General features: G+C 46.0%; 1 protein-coding gene across 3 annotated transcripts in view; it reads right to left on the bottom strand.

Annotated features, from left to right (window-relative positions):
• cep112 (centrosomal protein 112) overlaps positions 1 to 18,219 on the bottom strand; it is an 88,383-nt gene that overhangs the window by 21,694 nt on the left and 48,470 nt on the right. For all 3 annotated transcript variants that reach the window (XM_056407415.1, XM_056407412.1, XM_056407413.1), the window contains 3 exons: positions 13,972 to 14,202; positions 4,850 to 4,912; positions 329 to 478 (listed from right to left, as the gene is read on the bottom strand). In XM_056407415.1, the coding sequence (XP_056263390.1) occupies positions 329 to 478; positions 4,850 to 4,912; positions 13,972 to 14,202 (444 nt within the window). The remainder of the gene's footprint in view (positions 1 to 328; positions 479 to 4,849; positions 4,913 to 13,971; positions 14,203 to 18,219) is intronic.

The following is an 18,219-nucleotide window of genomic DNA, read 5'->3' on the forward strand; positions in this document are numbered from 1 at the left end:
GGCTCTTAATTGGACAGATAAAAGTGTAGCGGCAGACTGGAGACATGAGAGCGAGTTGGTTGTGACATCATAAAGGACTTTGGACTGGAACTGTTCAGCTACTGAGGCGCTACCCACCCTGAAAGCTAAAATGAATACGAGTTTCCTAAAAGTGTAATTAGTTCTTCTATCCTTAGAGGTGGTCTGTATTTCGGGCAAACTCGGATAATGCAGTAACATTGCTCTGGACTTTACATCTTCGGAGAGTCGTCTTGTCTCTCAATGTAGATACATGATTAAGTGTGATTTGGGGCGGGGGGGGGGGGTCTCTGAAGTGCCCGACACTGACCTTGTTGGCCCGATCGGTGTGTTGAATTATCGTCCTCCTCTCCTCGTCCCATAGAACATTGGATTCCTTCAACTGCTTCTCCATCGCCTGGTGCAGACTGACGGCCTCCTCCTTCCAGTCACACACAGATGTCTGAAGCTCCGCAATTAGCTAGAAGAGACAGGAACAAAATAAATAAGGTATGTTTGATTGTAATTCTTAATTTGTCGCAGATTGACAGTAAATAAGCAGCTGGATAGATGACCACACAGTAGCGTAATCTGCGAGACTCGGCTTGGAACCAGAAGGTTGCCAGTTCAAGTCCCTGCATGGACCAGGTAGTGTGTGGACTGGTAACCGGGAGAGCTGCAGAGGTGTCCTTGAGCAAGGCACTGGACCCCTTACTATTAGTGCATGTGTGTTCATATTTAACAATGTGTGACTATATATAACAACTGAGAATAAATCAGATAATCGCCTCGCAGAATAGATAAAGTTTAAAAACAAGTGATTGAGTAAAACAATCAAAGCGCAGAGAAAACAAAATGCAGCGTTGCTTTATTTCACCGGAAAAAAAGGCTTTACACATTAGTCATGGAATTGGATGTTCTCATGACTTGTGTCTTTTTTGAGACGAGAGAGAGAAAAAAAGAAAAAAAACAGACAGGAACAAAAAAACAACTTCCTTTTTGAGGAGCGCAGTGACTTTGTGCTGGTGAACTTGCGGTGCACGCCAAGATGAAAAGGAACGGCCTCGGCTTTGAAATCCTCCAGTCCAAATTAACATTCTATTTAAGCCACTGTCAGGGAAAGGCAAAGGAAAGATGAGGGGAAGTCAAAGAGAGAGAAAGGGGGAGAAGGGGGAAAGGAGACAGAGGTGGCGGTGTGGTGTGTGTGTGTGTGTGTGGGGGGGATGGGGGCAGTGCTGCTACTAGCTTTGGGCTAGACAGATAATTGTTTACCGTGTTCAAACTCTGGAGGACCAACCCTGCTGTAATCTGCACTTTGTGTCGGAGTATGAGAGTTAGAGTAGTGTGGGTCGACCAGAGAGAGAGAGAGGGAGAGGGAGAGGAGATGAGAGGGAGATTAGGCTTATTTTGTCAGTGGGAAAGCCACATGAAAGTAACAAATGGCACATGATTATGGGAACATCTTTTCTGCACGTAATAATTAATATGGATTCCCTGCATTTTAACCCCAGGCGGTGGCAGTACTCTAAACTAGTGAACTCCGCTGTCTGTCTGGTATTCCTGCGTCTGATTGCCAGCCAGACCTTTTAAGTCTGTAATTGGTCTGGTGAGACCGGTCAGGGCTGAAGGCAGGCTTACCTCTCCATGAACCAGAGGAACACAACAAACAAGGGCACAGGAAGGAGCCGGCCGGGGGCTTATTCAACTGTTTGTCAACAAGAAGGTGAATAACTATAACTACGATGCAATGATGGCCATCACAGAAAAGGGGATGTTATGCAATGTTTCGTGAACAGAAAACACTTGCCGCTGTGAAATAGTGTCGCCTGGTTCCAGACCACCTAATTTCTGCACACGCTGCTGATTTAAGTGATATGGATAATAATAAATAAGAGATATCTGGACGGTAATCTCTTATAAGGTAATCAACAGAAAACTAATCTGTAACAATTCTAAAGATATTTTGATTTGCTTTAAAAAAACAAAACTATTTTTAATTGATTATTCAAGAAATAAATTAGCTAATTAATTGATAAAATCACAGTCTTAATCACGTATTTCCAGCCATCAACAAGGTAAAATGATGGGATGGTTTTGGTGACTTCATAGCGTCAGTCAAAAACAACACAGCGATGAACTTTGACTTAAACCTGCATCAACAGATTTTTGGAGTCACAAGCTGCAAACACAACACTGACTTAGCGTCACCTTTTAAAGGTGGAGCAACAGGAGAACTCATTTAGTCCAAGACTCACTCTTCAATAAGCTTTGTTGTGGTCTCCAACATCTCGTGAGGGAGTGTCTCGCTCCTGAGCCGCTAAACGCTGAACTATGTTCACCAGCTGGTTTGTTAACTTTGGGGTTTTAGGCCGGTGGCTTTTTCATTGAAAACATGTCCTGCTACGTCAACGCTGATGAGCGGCGTGACTGAACCAACACGCTCAATCTGTGGGCTGTAAAACCAAAACAAGGCGCTGCTGATCAACAGTAACACTCCCTGAGGAGCGCCGCAGTCAGGTGATGACTCTCGGCGGGATCATCCCTACGTTGGAATAAATACTGTCACATATCCTATTTGACTAATGTATGCCGACGAGGTCACATGTGAGCACGGTTTTTGGGACTCAACAACCAGTAGAGTGCTGAAATAAACGAGGTCTATTTGCATATGGAGTGAACCTCCACCTCCAGAACGAGATGCATCTCCTGCACTGTGCTCCTCCCAAGGCAACTTCCCTCCACCTCCTACCAACTCCCACCGTGAGACGGTCAGGGATAAAGTAATGATCTCCCACCAGCACCACAGCTCCCACCCACTGCAGCCTGATCATGAAGGGGGGGGGGGAGAGAGAGAGAGCACAGCCCTGTTCAGTGCACAGGTCAGCCAGGAGGACCACTCACAGCGAGATGCTCAGCACACGGGGATCGGAGAGACACTAATTAGGAGTCGCTGTATGTGTGTGAATGAGAAATACAGAGATTAAGAGACAAAAAGCAAAGACGTGATGTGCGAGAGGAAGGAATGTGTGTGTGTGTGTGTGTGTGTGTGAACATATACCCTGACGTCCCCACTCCCCACAGCATAATGTATGGCGCGGTATGTTTTTAATTGGGTTATTAGCCATGCAGTTGAGCTCAAGAGCGATGCCCCCTGTCAGGCAGTGAGGGGTTAACTACCCGGGTGAGCATTTGAGGTTCATAGGCCTCTTGTTTACATTTGACAGAGTTGCCCCCATGGGGGGGGGAGTAGGCAACGACCCCCCTCCTCTGCCATCCTCCCCCGTTTCACCTTTAACTTCTAAAAACAAAGCCCGGGCGACAAATAGCCTGCATTAATCACGCACATTAATATATGTTTGCACACAAACCCTCATCTTCAGCACCAGCCTCTGCAGAACAACACACGGACACAAAGGTGTGGAGTTCTGCACACAGAGACTTTTCCTTTAATGTCAGAGAGAGAGAGAGAGAGAGAGTGTTGTTTGTTGAAACTGTGCCAGCGTTGTGTCCCCAAAACAGAGGATTAATCACTTGTTGCTTTGTCTGCGGCGGCGGCGGCGGCGGGCGGCTCCGCCAAAGCGGCCAAACAAGGCTGAACTTTCGCACAGCATCCGACTTCTTTTGAAGTCGAGGCATTGCGTAACCTAATAAGCTACCGTTTTCTCACAACATCTGCTTGTCAACCCCGCTTTCAACTCTGTGCCTTTGCCAGCCAACCCCAGGGAAAAAAAGGGAGGGGGGAGAGAGGAGAAGAAAGAAAGAAAAACACGCCCCCGCCCCCCTCCCCTCCTTGAATCTCTTCTTCGGGTAACGAGGTGCAATTACGGGCCAAATGATTGTGATATTCTACCCTGCTACATAATCAAGAGGAAAACTCTTTTCTTTTGTAATGTAAACACTACTTAGGGCGTTTTGGATCTTTTAAACTGGCGAAGTAAAAGCCGTCTGAACTCTCTGAGACTTTTCGCTGAATGACGGAGTGTCCTGACAAGTTGTATTCCTGGTTGGACAGGAGAATGAGCTCAGCTTTAAACGGGCTCCGTCTGAGGAGACGAGCAGTCACGTGAAACACCAGACCCTCAGTTGGAAGTGTGGACAGACGGTAGCGCGGCACGAGGAAGAGACCCAGGTACGGAGTGGAGAAGTTTCAGAGACACAGGAGAGAGGAAGAGGGGGGGGACACGTGCAACAGGGGAAGTGTGAAATATAATTAGGGACTTAAACAAATCATTTAAAGTTGATTTATACTTCAAGATGTTGCAGACTTGGTACCTCCCATTTCTGTCTAGTAGTTACACTCCTTCTGGCTCCCTAGTGATCCCTTGCACATCACATGTAGGTATTCAATTCACTGTTAAATAAACTATTGATGAGTGCAAGGTCAAACATCTGCATCAAAGCATCCAACATATCAATCAGGTTATGAGACCCCGACAAATCGTCCAGGCGTCACAAAAATTCCGTTGGAGCTGCAGAGGAGAGTTTTTCACCTCTCACACCTCCGGACACGGAGACATAAGACCGAAGAGTAAAGAGAAAAGGCAGATATTATTTATGTCACATTATCTCTCTCTATGTGGAGATGTATTTATCTGAGCTCTGCACAAACCTCATGCCAGATATGGGACGTGTGTGTGTGTGTGTGTACTGGTTTACGGGTAGGGTGGCTTGCTGTCAAGAACGTGTGTATGTGTGTGTGTGTGTGTGTGTGTTTGTTTGTGCTTCCTCACCTCTCCCATCAGTGCATTTGACCAATCTTTAAAGCAGTTCAGTGGAAAAAGAGGAACATAAAATGAAAGCGGGGGGAAGGGGGGTGGGCAGGGGGCGAAGGGTAGAAGAGAGAACTGATTACCTGGGCCGACTTGGCGAGCTTCTGACTGAACTCTTTCTCAATCTGCTTCAGCCGGCTGTTGGTCTGCAACGAGAAGGGAGAGGGGGGAGTGTGAGAACGAGATATGCAGCCGGACAGATAGACACAAAGAGGGGGAGAGTTGTGACACACACACACACGCACACGCACACAGTCCTGTTGACCTCTGCCTCTTGGCAGTGGGTGCCCGTGGTGAAGGCCTGTGGCCCCCTTGGCCCGGGGCCAGTCCCCACGCTCATGTGTGCCAGCAGGTAGTGACGGGCATGGTGCACAGTGGGCGCCACTCCCCCTTGATCCCCGGCCAACAATTCATCACTTAACAAGAAGGGGGGCCGGCGGGGGAATTAAACCGTTGCTGCCAATTAGCTCGGGAGAAGAAAAAAAAGAAAGACACAAAAAGAAAGAAAGCGCGATGCGAACGGGAGAAGCCGGGAGACGCGGCCGAGACAGAAGGGGAGTGAATGAAGACGGTTGTTCGCAGTTTGTCGAGCGGCGCTCGTCTCTTTTGTTTCACGCCGTTTTTCTCGATGGGAAGCTCGCCAGCTGGAAGCGGAGCCCGCGAGCGTCTCACACAAGATCTGCCTGCGTTCAGCCGGCTGTGTTGTGCTGCCAGAGTTCCAGTGAAAGGCTGAACAGCGGAGCGAGATAATTAGGTGCGAAGTGACGGAATTCGATGGGGATGTCAATGGCTGCCTGTTCGTACGGCGACGCCGTCTATACAAGAACCGCAGGGCGAGACCTCGGCCCGAGTGTACGGGGGGGGGGGGGGGGGGTGCTCGGTCATTATTTGAAAGGCGGGGCGAGTCTTTTCAGCGGACGCGGATCAACTTAAACCCTGAAAGCCTGCTCTCTATACTCTAGTGAGTGTCTTGCGATGCCATTGATGAGTCAGCGATAAGTAGTAGAGCACGCCGATTGTTTTAAATTCTAGAAAACTTCCTGTTCAACAAACATAGATATATTAAAAAACAGTGGCGACGCAGAAACTCATTTTGAAAAGTTTGAAAAAAATGCTGAATTCATACATTAAAAACACACTTTCACACAGCCTGTGAGACACACACACACACACACACACACACGCCCGCTTGAACCTCTCGTCCCGACAGCCACTGACAGACGGACAACTCGCTAACAAACACGTCTCGTTGAACGCAGCGCTCGCAGCCATCAACACCTGAGCTGCGTTTGGACTCTGCAACCCATCCAAACGCTTCCTGACAAACACACGCCGCCCGGCTCAGAGCGGACACACCTGTCACCACGGAAACACAGAGCCGTCACCAAGGATACGGGCCTGTCTTCCTGCGCCAGGACTCTCTGAGTGGCAGTTTGCTCGTCCCTTGAGGCCCTGCGGCAGCCGATGAGAGAGCGGGAGACAAAGAAGGATATAGGAAAGGCGAGAGAGAGAATTGTGTTTGGGAGTTGGGTGCAAATGGAGTCCTTCCACGTTTCCTTTTTTATTTTTTATCTTCTCTTTTTCCCCCCTTTAATTCTGCCAGCCGGCTCCATCTTGACTCCAGCTGAGTTGAAGTGGCACTGTGGTAGGTCGTATTACCATTGATCTTCACCATAACTCTCATTCAGACTACATTTGATGGGAAAAAAAACACGTCACAAACACCAAAGATATGATTTCATTAAAAGATGATAAAGAAGGATATGAGACTTAAATGTGTCTCAGAAGGGGAAATGTTGCCATCAAAGTTATACATCAGCATCATCTTTGTAATTGGCTGTGAGGTAATGAGGTGTGTGGGACTCTCTGTATATGACACATGTGAGTATATCCATGGGAACATATGGCCGTATTGACGTGCAAACAGGCTCAGATGTTTCATACAAACATAAAGAGCTTGCTACGAGCCTACTCCTTTTACCTACAGTCACTCAGGGGATTGGAGCAGGAAGCATGACACAACATCATACAGCTCAACCATCTAAACACACATTACAAATGGCTGGAAATAGATGAAGATATGGAGAGTACATGCAAGAAAAATAACCCAATAGGACTGTGACAAATACAAAGGGAAAATCTGATCAAAATTAAAAGCCATATGTGTGTGTGTGTAAGCACTTTCAAAGAGACTACCTGTGCCCTGCCAAAGGCATTTCTGTGCTGAAGGCACTTTGAGGCTGTATCAGGCTCTTCAATCGCCTCTTAATCCGAGCTGTGTGGAGTGCGGCTGCTTTGAAGTGTGTGTGTGTGTGTGTGTTTGTGTGCGTGCAAGGCTACTTGTGTGTGCGTTACGAGAGTGGAAGTGGATCTGAAGGCAAGGCATGCACCGCTTACCAGAACCTAATTAATAATCTGCACTGGGAACCAGGCCCCACACACACACACACTTATTCAAACACAAACAATGGCCAAACCGGACACATGAAGGCCAAACACACATCTAGCGTTTGATCTGTGGCGGTTTGGAAGGGAGATTTGCTCAAGGTGTGCGGTGAGGCCCATTGTCTGGAATGGACCACTGGGTTGTTGATAAAGGAGGAAGAAACTAAAGTAAACACGCTTCTCACTAGAAGAAGTGATGGCACCCGTCGGTTTGTGGACAGACGTTCTCGAAGCCTCTAGTTAGTCGTTTGGTCCGTCACCTTCTTATTTCTGCAAAAATCTATTTTGCAACCAGAAGTGACTCGAGAGGGAGAAGCGCGACCGAACGCGGAATTAGACGGTTTCAGGCGGCCGACACGCTACAATTACCTTCCAGACAACGTGAACGGGTTAAAGTTGGAAGAGGAAAACAAGAACAACGCCCAGAACGGACAACAAGGAGGCAGCAAACCGTCAGTCAGAAACTCAGATGTACAACGATGACTGAGGTGATAAATCAAGTGAGAAGTAGAGACATTTTCTCATCGACGCCCATACTAAAATTTAAAAAAATAAAAAATATACACTTTTATTAATCCCCAAGGGGAAATTAGTTCTCTGCATTTAACCCATCCTTAGTTATTAAGGAGCAGTGGGCTGCGGTGAAGCGCCCGGGAAGCAACTGGGGGTTCAGTGCCTTGCTCAAGGACACTTCGACTTGCAGCTAATGGGGAGAGCGGGGATCGAACCCACAACCTTGCAGTTGAGGGACGGCCCTCTTACCCCACTGAGCTACAGCCGCCCCATAAATTTTTTTTTTTTACATTCTGTGCATGAGCACATGGCTTTGAGCCCAGCAAGTGGGTTCAACCCAACCTAACCTTGGCACAAGAACTCATTTTTACCAAAGGAGTCGCCCCCTGCTGGCGACGAGAAACATTGAGAAACTCCTGCATTGCTTTCACGATACCGTCTGTGTTAACGTCACTGTGCCGGTTTCCAGTACTTTCAGAATATGTTCAGTTCAGTCAAAAGTCCCGGACAGGATATTGCCTCCATATGGCATTTCTTTCTCCGATATGTTTCCAATCATCTCACATGCTATATAAGACTGACGCAACACAAGGATGATGTCACCCAACACATGAAACGGACGCAATGTGACAACCGATGAACAGGCGATTAGGTAACGGGATGTTTTTAAAGAGAACGTGCTCTTTTAATGGTTGACGGCCGTCAACTTGTCGTATATCGCACACTCGGCAACTGATTTGTGGGGTTCGCTTCTCCGAAAAACGAAACAAAATAACAACAACATGATTTCTAAACGCGTCTCTTATTTTTAGTGGCAGCAGTATTTGTAAGCGTTCAAACGCTCTTCTGGTCACCGTGCATGTCTCTCATAACAATTTGAGTTCAATCTGCCAGCGAGGCCGAGCTGGGAGATGTTATTTGCTCGTTTGTCTGTAATCATTGCCGCTGTGCTTCCTTGTGTGTCTACGTGTGAGACACAGAGAGTTGCTGCTGTAATGACAAGAGACTTTATTTCCATTTCGCAGTTTGCCATCAGTGGCTGTCAGTCGTGATTCTCTTAATCCCGGCTGCTCACTGTCAACAGCACAGAAATAATGCATCACGCAGAAGCCGGTATTCGCGGATAAACATACATCAGACCCGCAGCACACCGAATGTTCAGAGATAACTCACTCAGCAGCCAATTCTTGGTATCAGAACGGCAATTACACCCATTATCATCAGTGTGAGTGGGCTTAACATCTCCCCCACATGGGAAGGTCAGGAAGAGAAGGTGGTTTGAGGCTGCGGACGCTTAATGGTCTGAATCACAGACATCCTTTCGTTGTTTCAAACCACAGAAAAAGTGTTTCATTCGAGATTTTTATAAAAATGTTTCTCGTCAAAAGGTACTTCAGAGGACTGTTAAGAGGAGCTTGAACTTTTCTTTTTAAATTGGCCATTTAACTTTGATGGCCCGGTGATGACATTCTGTCTCTCTGCATAGGTAGACCTCACTTCCGATCTATTCATGCCTCCATCCCTGCTTTGATCAATAAGTCTTGCCAGATGTGGGACGAATTATAGGTGAATTAGGAACGTCACCCAAAAAAACAGAGCCCGATATCATGGTGTCCCACTTAAAACTCTCACTTCAAACCAAAGTGTAATCTATAGCGTGCAACAAGATGGGAGCTGCCTGACGCCATGTTTTAATGCGATTGAGAAAGTGTGTCGCTTCCCTCCTCTTGGATGACTTCAAAAAGTGAGCAAGGGAACTGTGTGATGTTTCTTTTGGGATGGCAAAGCTCTCTCTCTCTCTCTCTCTCTCTCTCTCTGATGGTGCACTGAGGAGCTCAGATACGTCTGCGCACACAAACAAACAACGTATGCTCATACACAAATGCTTTAATGTGTGTTTGTGGCTATGATGTAAATGTATACCAACCGCCGACGCATAGAACCAATAATCTGAACGCCCTGCACGAAACATCCCAAAGGTTACATCTTTCTCCCGTAAAATCAGATCCCTCGCGCTGCCCCCCACTCATCGTCTCCCATTTAGTCTGCTCGTGTGAGTTGAATGCAGACCCTCTTTGATCATCCCTCCGTCTAAGTTTCTCTTCTCCCCGTTTAATCCATGACCGACTGAATAATGTGATTTGGTGTCTCTCCAAATGGCAGCGAACCAACCTAATAACTCAGCAGCGACAGTGGGCCCCGAGAGAGGAGCGACGTGGCGATGACGACGACGACAACAACCTCGCACCACCATCTTCTGGCTGAGAGGGAGAACGTTTCACTCACCGAGGCTGAAAGTACAAAGGATCAAAGCGAGCGGGAATGGCGGCATATGGATGGTTTCAGAAAATGTTAACGAGTGCGCTGGAACATTGTGTTAAACCCCTGGTTCAACTGTCTGCATTTTGACTTCATTATTTGGATGTGCAGTTTCAAGAATGACTGTTTCTCTCCCCTTTTCAACGATGAGAACAAACCTAAAGGTGAGCAGAGACAGAGGGAATGCTGGTGTTTCCCGATAAAGAGCAGAGATCCACACGAACAAGATCCACAAAGTGACTCGATGGACATTCTGAACATCAGGAGAGTGCATGTTCTGCACTAAAGCACATCGTGTGTGGTCGGATCACAAATGCACGGTTCCAAATATGGATGTGAAAGCCACACGGACACATTGCAGACACATTGAGATCCAATCAGTCAAACCACATGTAGATATGGTCAGGTCCAATTCTGGGAGAGCAGATGGATCTACGGCCACATAAAAAGATTGCCGAGTCAGCTTTGTGCATAGAACAACAAACAACGGTTACACACAGATGATTTCCCCCTTGCCAAAGACCTTTAATGAGGGTTGAAGTCTGAGCCTTTGCTGAGGTAACGGATTGCCACTGCATTCCTCTTCTCCAGCTGCACCACAAACTAGTTCTGTCTGTGCGTTTTCCCACAGACGAAATAACATATTATCCACCGCGGCTGAATTTAGATGCGAAGGGAACGTCTGGATCCAAACTGTTCGATCAGGAGAAGGTCAGCGACGCTCACCAAACAACAGCCAACGAGTCGATCCCACCGAAACACACATTACATCATTTGATGGCAGGCAACTAGTTGCTTTGAAGTATGAACCGAGTGTATTTCTACTTCGTAGAAACAGTTGGCAGCCAAATGATACGGAAGAGCATCGGCACCGCAGTGTCACTGGCTGTCAAACTCGCCGTGCAATCTGAAGGCGATATGCAGCTGCAGCATCACAAGAAAGCTCCAGCACCAGCTGGGGGACTTATACCGATTCACACATCGAGGAAGCCAACTTAACTTTTGGAGGAAGAACCTCTTAAGTTCTTGGATGTTTATATCCGGCCTCCCTGAAGTGAATTACCCGTGGAAAAAAAAAAAAAGAGACTCATTTCAAAACGGAGGCCTTCACACTTCATCTTTCTAATTCTCAACCTGTTTGTGTGTGCGTGTCAAAGAAAGGGTGAGCACTTGGGTGTCACATGGGCCATGGCCAGAGGGACACTGTTGTTGTGACACTGGGAGCAGGAATTGGCTCCTGCATGCCAAAAAGCTGCCTCCTCATTGGCTGATGTTTGCCTCCAGGTGGTTTTGTCACACCTGGTTAGTGTTTGATGAAATGCCCCGTCCTTTGATCTGGAGTGAAAGTGTACGTGTACACACACACACACACACACACACACGAGAGGAGTGCAAATACACACCCATGCTTTCTTATTCTTCTACTTTACACCAGTAATTAAAAAGTCACAAGAGTGTGTGCACACACGCGCACACTCAGACAAAAATATTTGCCCATCTAATCTCCACAACCAGTTCAAAAAGCTCTCCAGACTCAGAGAAAATATGAAAAGTTCCAGACGTTATTCATCTCCTATCAAACCTAAGGCCTTTTGAACTTTTGTCTCACAGTATCTCAGATCTCCAGTATTGACAAGCAGGGAGTACGATACAGCCGTGTGGAGTGACGAGGTCCAACACAAAGAGCGGTTCTCCTTTCAAACTGTAAGCTCATATAAGTACTGCCTAGTGAGCACTATTTGCTAATATGACCTGTGTTTTATCATCACACACACGCACACACACACACAAATGAGAGGACTGATAGAGGATGCAGAATATGGGTGACAATTCTCTCTCTCTCATACACACACACACACACACACACACACACCTGGTAACTCTTCAAAGAAGGTCCTAATGTTCTGTGCCACAACTTGTGGGGGAAGACAGGGAGAGACAGACAGGTGGAGTAAAAAAGGAGTGTGAGATAAGGAGGCGGTGGAGGTGAGAGGCAGGATCCGTGCTCACTGTCGCCCAGAGTTGAAGCGTCTTTATCAGGCACATGGGCAGCTTCACACACCCCACAGTGGAGCACGGAGATTGGGAGGTCTGGGGTTGTGTGCGTTCACTCTCCTCCATGAAAACGCCCATACCCACACCCACCAACACACACACACACACGCCCACAAAAAGATAAACTTCAATATCAACCGGAGTAAAACCCCCCCACACCTTCTACTCAGCCTACCTCCATCACTTTTCCTTCTCGTCTCCTTTCTTTTTTTGGTGCAGCTCAAATGCATGGAACTATCTGAGCGTCTGATCTCCTCTGATATTCTGTTTCTCATTATTTCATTCCAACAGCTTCGGCTGTCGACTCCCAAAACACATCCCATCCCCCTGTGTCCCTCTCTCCCTCTCTGTCTCTCCCTTAAACGCATGCGTCTTTGATGGGCATCCATTCATGGATTTAATGGATTTCTCCGGCCTTTTTTCCAGGATCTGGGAGATGTGTTGAAAAAAGAAGAAGGAGGGGAGGGGGGTGGCGGGCTGGCCTGCTCAGGCTCTGCGTCCACCAAGAAGATGGTGGACTGCAGAGGACAGCATTTCTTTCTGCATCAAAAGAATGAAACATTTTCAGCTTAAAAAAAAGGGCGAACGAGTCAATATGGATCTGAGAGCTGGCCGACTTCAATCCATCGAGAAAAAAACCCGGTACGCTGCAAAGTAGTGAAACTTTTCCGTGCCCACTCCGAAAGTCAAACTTGGAGACAGATTAGAAAGCAGAAAAAAGGGGTGAAAGCAAGACGTTCAACCTTTGTTGAGTTTTTTTTTTTTTTTAGAAGCGTGAACTTTCAGCTGACAGAAAAGCCTGGAGAAATCATTAATCTCTTTCATAAAAAGTGAAACCAGCACGTTGCTTATAGTGTTATCAGTCTAAGTTCAACAACATTCGGCATCACTGCTTTGAATCCACTCCAGATTCCCCGACAACTGTGGGTCCTTTTATCCCTTGAGTAGAAAAAAAGGGAAGAGAGAGAGAGGACTTAAAAGGGAGCCCAAAAAACCAAATAACTTTTAGCTGCAAAACAGCCTTCACATATCCCCTTGCCCCCTCCCCAAAAAACGGGGCTGATAGGAAATAGCGTGATTTCTTCAGATGCGGATTAGCCTGTAATAAGCCCTCTCCCTTCAGTAACCCTGGTTCTATGCGCCATATGGAGCCATAATGGCCGACTGGGTGCTTTGGAGGTCCCTGCATTCCGGGACTAATACTGCGCAGCTGGCGTGGGATGGTGTCGAATGAAAAATGCTCTCTTTGATGGGACCTGCTGAGGGATTAGGGTCTGATCAACCACCTTAGGTCAGCTTCCTGCTAGACCAGCACAAGATTATGGGTGATTTCTCAGCCGTGTGTCCAGTTTCTGTCGTGGCGAGGGGAGCGAATATGAGACGGAATGAGAGCAAGACAGGGAGGAAACCTCAGAAGTTCTAATTAAAGTACTTCCTGGTTCACTAAGATAGTAAAAGGCGAAGCTGGATGTGACCGACCCTCAAGTCTAATCCACTAACTAGCGTGTACATGTCAAAGCGGGATATCCAACGACGGTAAGAGGGTCAACCAAAAGATTTAGCTTCAACAAAAGCACACGTAGATGTAGTGTTGATGCAAACAGCACCATTACCTCACTCAACCTTTGTTTAAGCATCAAACAATACAACAAAACACCATCTAGATCTACGAGGTGAATGTTAGCCACGCCTCTACCAGCAGCATCCCCATGTGCATGAGGTAATAAAGCCTCTCTGAGTGACGGTGTAGTTTTCCATGTACATTTGTTCACATCCATCCATCCGTACAGGCAACAGAGAGTGATGTGACGTGATTTACGCAGACAGCATCCGATTGGAAACTGACTGCATCCCGTCTTTTCCCTTCGCCCACCTTCTCTTGAGCCGCTTTCTTCTCCTGCTGGTGGCTCTCCTCAAGGTCGCCGCGGATGCGCTCCATGTCGGAGCGGAGTCGGTCCAGGGACGCCTCTTTGTCCAGGAACGACATTCGTTTTTCCTCCTCCGAGAGTAACGCCATCTCCGCCAGTTGCTGCTTGTGCTGCGCATGGGCTCCTTGGAGTTCATCGCGGAGACCGGAACACTGGGCTCCCAGATCGGAAATCGCCTGAAAAGAGATGCACAGGGAATTTAGGTAAGCGATGTGAACCGATGTCCTGCAGATATCAAGCGGCTCTGAGATGCTCCTGGGTTAAGATTTCATATTCCAGTTGAGAAATGAGAAACTGTCTTTATTGGCACATAGAAATGTGTTTGTTTTATACTTGGAGGAAGATGTAAGCTACCTGGATCATTTTGGCCAAAGTGAACTGTACTTAAGATCTATTTGTGTTTATCATGTATCCCTCCAGATGCATTTATGTCCAAATATGTTTATTTAAAATTACAATAAAAACAAGTTATTAGAACATCCAGTTATACTCTTTACTCATGCATTTCTGGCACTGACACATGTCTCGTCAATATTCTGGCTGATATATAATAATATGTGAGGAATCAAGAGAAACAGAAGTATACAGGGTTCAGACACATTTTGACCGGTGGATTTCCAGGACCAAACGTTTTGTGAAATCTCGGTGCAAACATGAAAAAGTGAGAAAATGTAGTATTAAACGAACAATGATACTTCCCAAGCATACAGTATATAACCTTAAATGACACAAATGAATGAGGAACAATAGTTTGATGACAAGAATAAACATTTATGTCTTTTCAGTTAAGGTGCGTTCACTTGCAGCGCAAAAAATGTGCGAGTATGAGAGCGTATGCTGGCTAATATTTTGAGCGTCATAAAAAAAAGAAAAAAGAAGCATATTCATTATTTAAAACTCAGCGTAAATGCACATATGAATATAACTAAATTCCATGACTTTTCCAAAACTTTGGGGATTTTTTTTTTTAACCAGGAGTTTTCCAGGCCTGGAAATAACCCTAAGTATAAACTGTGTGTCCTGTAGGGTGAAAATATAGAAACAAACCTATATAATGATAACCCAATGAGGCGATGCCCTGAATCATACTGTGCATTGATGGTAAAGTGATGCTGCAGAGACACAGCATCAACGTGTGCAGCTTCACTAAGGGCAGCAAAGTTTCACAAACATTCTGTTTTCCTCTGTGTGTGTGTGTGTGTAGGGGTTGCTGCGGTGGCGTGACCTCTCTCTTGTTCAACTTCTCAGCCTTGACTTTACCCGATGAGCCTTTTTTAAAATAGTGCTGCCAGTGAGCGTCAACATCACACACTATGAATGCTAATAAGCCCAACCCCACAGCCTCAGAAACAGCAGAAATCTCAAAAGTTTTGAAAAAAAGGCAAAAAAAAGATAAGCTTACAGTTATAACAAAACTGCATCACTTAGCTGGGATGATGAAGATCGGTTGCAACTTCAAAAACTGAACGAAGCTCTTTAAAAAAAATACAAATTCCACATTATTTTAAACTTCAGTATGAGGACACACTATAGTATAGTGTAATTGGATATCACCGTCTTCAAACAGCCACATTGTGATACATAACCACACGTTTGACATGTATAATAAGATCAGTCTCAACTAAAAGCAATAATCAATACACCATCAGAGTGAAGTGCAGGTGGCTCTAAGGTGCGTTGCCGTGGCTGTGTTTCACCCTTCCCTACCTACATTGCACATATTCCCCAGCTCTTGCACATCCTCATTACTCGCCTTGGTTTACTTGGTTTATTTCTTACTTATGTGCTCTGCCTCCTGCCCCTCCCTTTAAAAGCCTGGGCATACAAGGACACCGCCGTGTTAAGGCAAACCCAAAAAAAGTGCCCGAAGTCTTTTTTAGCGGGCACTAGGGAGAATCAAAGAGACTTCAAAGGAGTGTCACAAAAACAGGCAGATGCCGTGGCTCTGTGTGTGCCAGTTTTGGCGAGAGCATAACACAGCCAAATCCACTTGTGCGCGCACACACACACACACCACTAACGGCCACACATGCTCGAGCTGTCACACACACACACACACACACACAATGGCATGCAGCAGATTCAGAGAGAATATGAGGCAAAAGAAAAACAAACACATGCAATCCCGTTTCCCGAAGTCCCACTCTGCTGTCTCTCAGCATTACCCGTCTCCACGCTGCCGAAATAAGATCTGAGCGCCGGAGAATCTTTAATACATAATGCTCTCTTTCACAAATGTGGATGATCCGCCTTCCAGAAAACTCTTTGAATAAAGTTAAGAGTGTAATCTCCTAACAGAGGCACTGGCGATGACACTTGGGACACTGAAGAGGCCAAAAGAGCGCGCCTCCTTAGCGCATGCGGCTGACGAGCTTTGCGATGCGGCGGCGCTCCGCGACAATAGGACCGTCAAATGAAACACAGCGGGTCGAATGGTGTCAGATGAAAAGGCCGGGAGGACAGAGCGCCGGCTAACAGAGCGTCTGTGTTTGGAACCGGAGGAAAGGGACGCAGAGTCAAATGTGGAGGAGACTTCATCCTCTGCTGTAGATCTTCCAGGCAGAAATACTGTGAGAGACAGAACTCTTTGACACACATTAACTCCGTGTCGTTTCTAATGCGACATGCTGGCGTGACATTTAACTCCCCTTGCTCTCTGTATTATGGCAATGGCTTCAGCATCACCCTTTATGAAAGGGTGCTGAGAATGAAAAGAAGGACTTCCTTCCCCCCGTTGGAGTCACCTCTGACCAAATGGATAAAGTTCCATCATTTTTAACATTATTCTTAATGGACTAAAAATCAATTACCAATGGACTATTAATTCTGCCGGTACGCTAATTGGGGAGAAAAAGTTGTTTAATTATCGTCAAACATTAAGGATGTAATAACATTAGAGTAAAGTGATGTGTTTTCCCATAATAATAAAAAAGCATGACCTCAATTTTCTATAACTGAACAGGCAAAACAGTTCCCACAGTGGATATGATGACTTGGCAAACAGCGGCGCAACTAATAACATTTATAATGGCTTTACTCCATCGTGGCATGTCAGTGCCAGGCCCTGGCATTGTGCACGTTGGCTTACCGACATGGTTCATTAAATACTCGTTCATCTTAGTACAGTAGTTGCACATGTGCCGCTCCCGCTATGACAACTCTCATGAGTGATGTGAGAAAAGTTGGCATTCGTGTGACAGGTGGAAAACCTTCAGCCTGAGCTTGGTCGACCTGCGCTAGAAACCCAACTTAAGTCTGGACTTCTTTTTGTGATTTTGGGATACACCATGATTTACCTTTTATTGATGGTTAGATGATACCACTCGCATGTCTGTGCAGTAACTATGGCGCTCAGTTTGTGCGTGCATTCAACAAACAATATTTAATAAATGATCCGGTGAGCGTTAAGAGGCGCTGGAAGGCATATTTCGGAGCTCGGGAGAGAGCAGGGACAGTCGTTTCTACCGGCTTCCAGTCTTGATGCTAAGCTAAGCTAATCGACTCCTGCAACTAGCTGCACAGTGAATGCCTCGCGAGTTCAGAGTGGAATCTTCCAATCCATTTTATGGCGAGAAAAAAAAATAAGTACGTCCCCCATAATGTTAGATTATTCCTTTAACAGATGTATTCTTCATTATCTGTTCACAAAATAAATATATAAGGAAATCCTAACGCACAGTATGTATTAATGTCATGTGCACAATGAACTGATATTGTGTTACAAATATAACTGGCAAATAATAACCAATTAAAAAGCCTGACAATTTAAATCTTCACAGGTATATAATGTATAAATATTGAAAATCAAATATATATGAAAACATAGGTAAGAGTGTCACAATGAGTGTTTAATGTCGTCAGCCGGATATAAATGCATCTGTCTGAGAAGTATGCACGTACTGGATGGCTTCATGGTACAACGACAACACGCTGCGACACCCAACTCTTCACAGGGCGTCAACAGTCCCCGATGACTTTGCTGATGATTCATCGTTCTGAAGACAAAAGAACAACTTTTTCTCACATAAATACTCAGCACAGCACGTGGGAAGATGATGATTATGATGATGAAATAACTCAAAGAATCACAAACCCCGTGGCAGTAAGACCCGCTACAGGAAATCATTGAGTAACAAGACAGGATCCACTTGACGAGACCAGATCTCAGGGACCAATCATTTGGTAAATGGCGA

This window comes from Pseudoliparis swirei, chromosome 23 (genome assembly GCF_029220125.1).
Source record: "Pseudoliparis swirei isolate HS2019 ecotype Mariana Trench chromosome 23, NWPU_hadal_v1, whole genome shotgun sequence".
NCBI classification, from domain to species: Eukaryota; Metazoa; Chordata; class Actinopteri; order Perciformes; family Liparidae; genus Pseudoliparis; species Pseudoliparis swirei.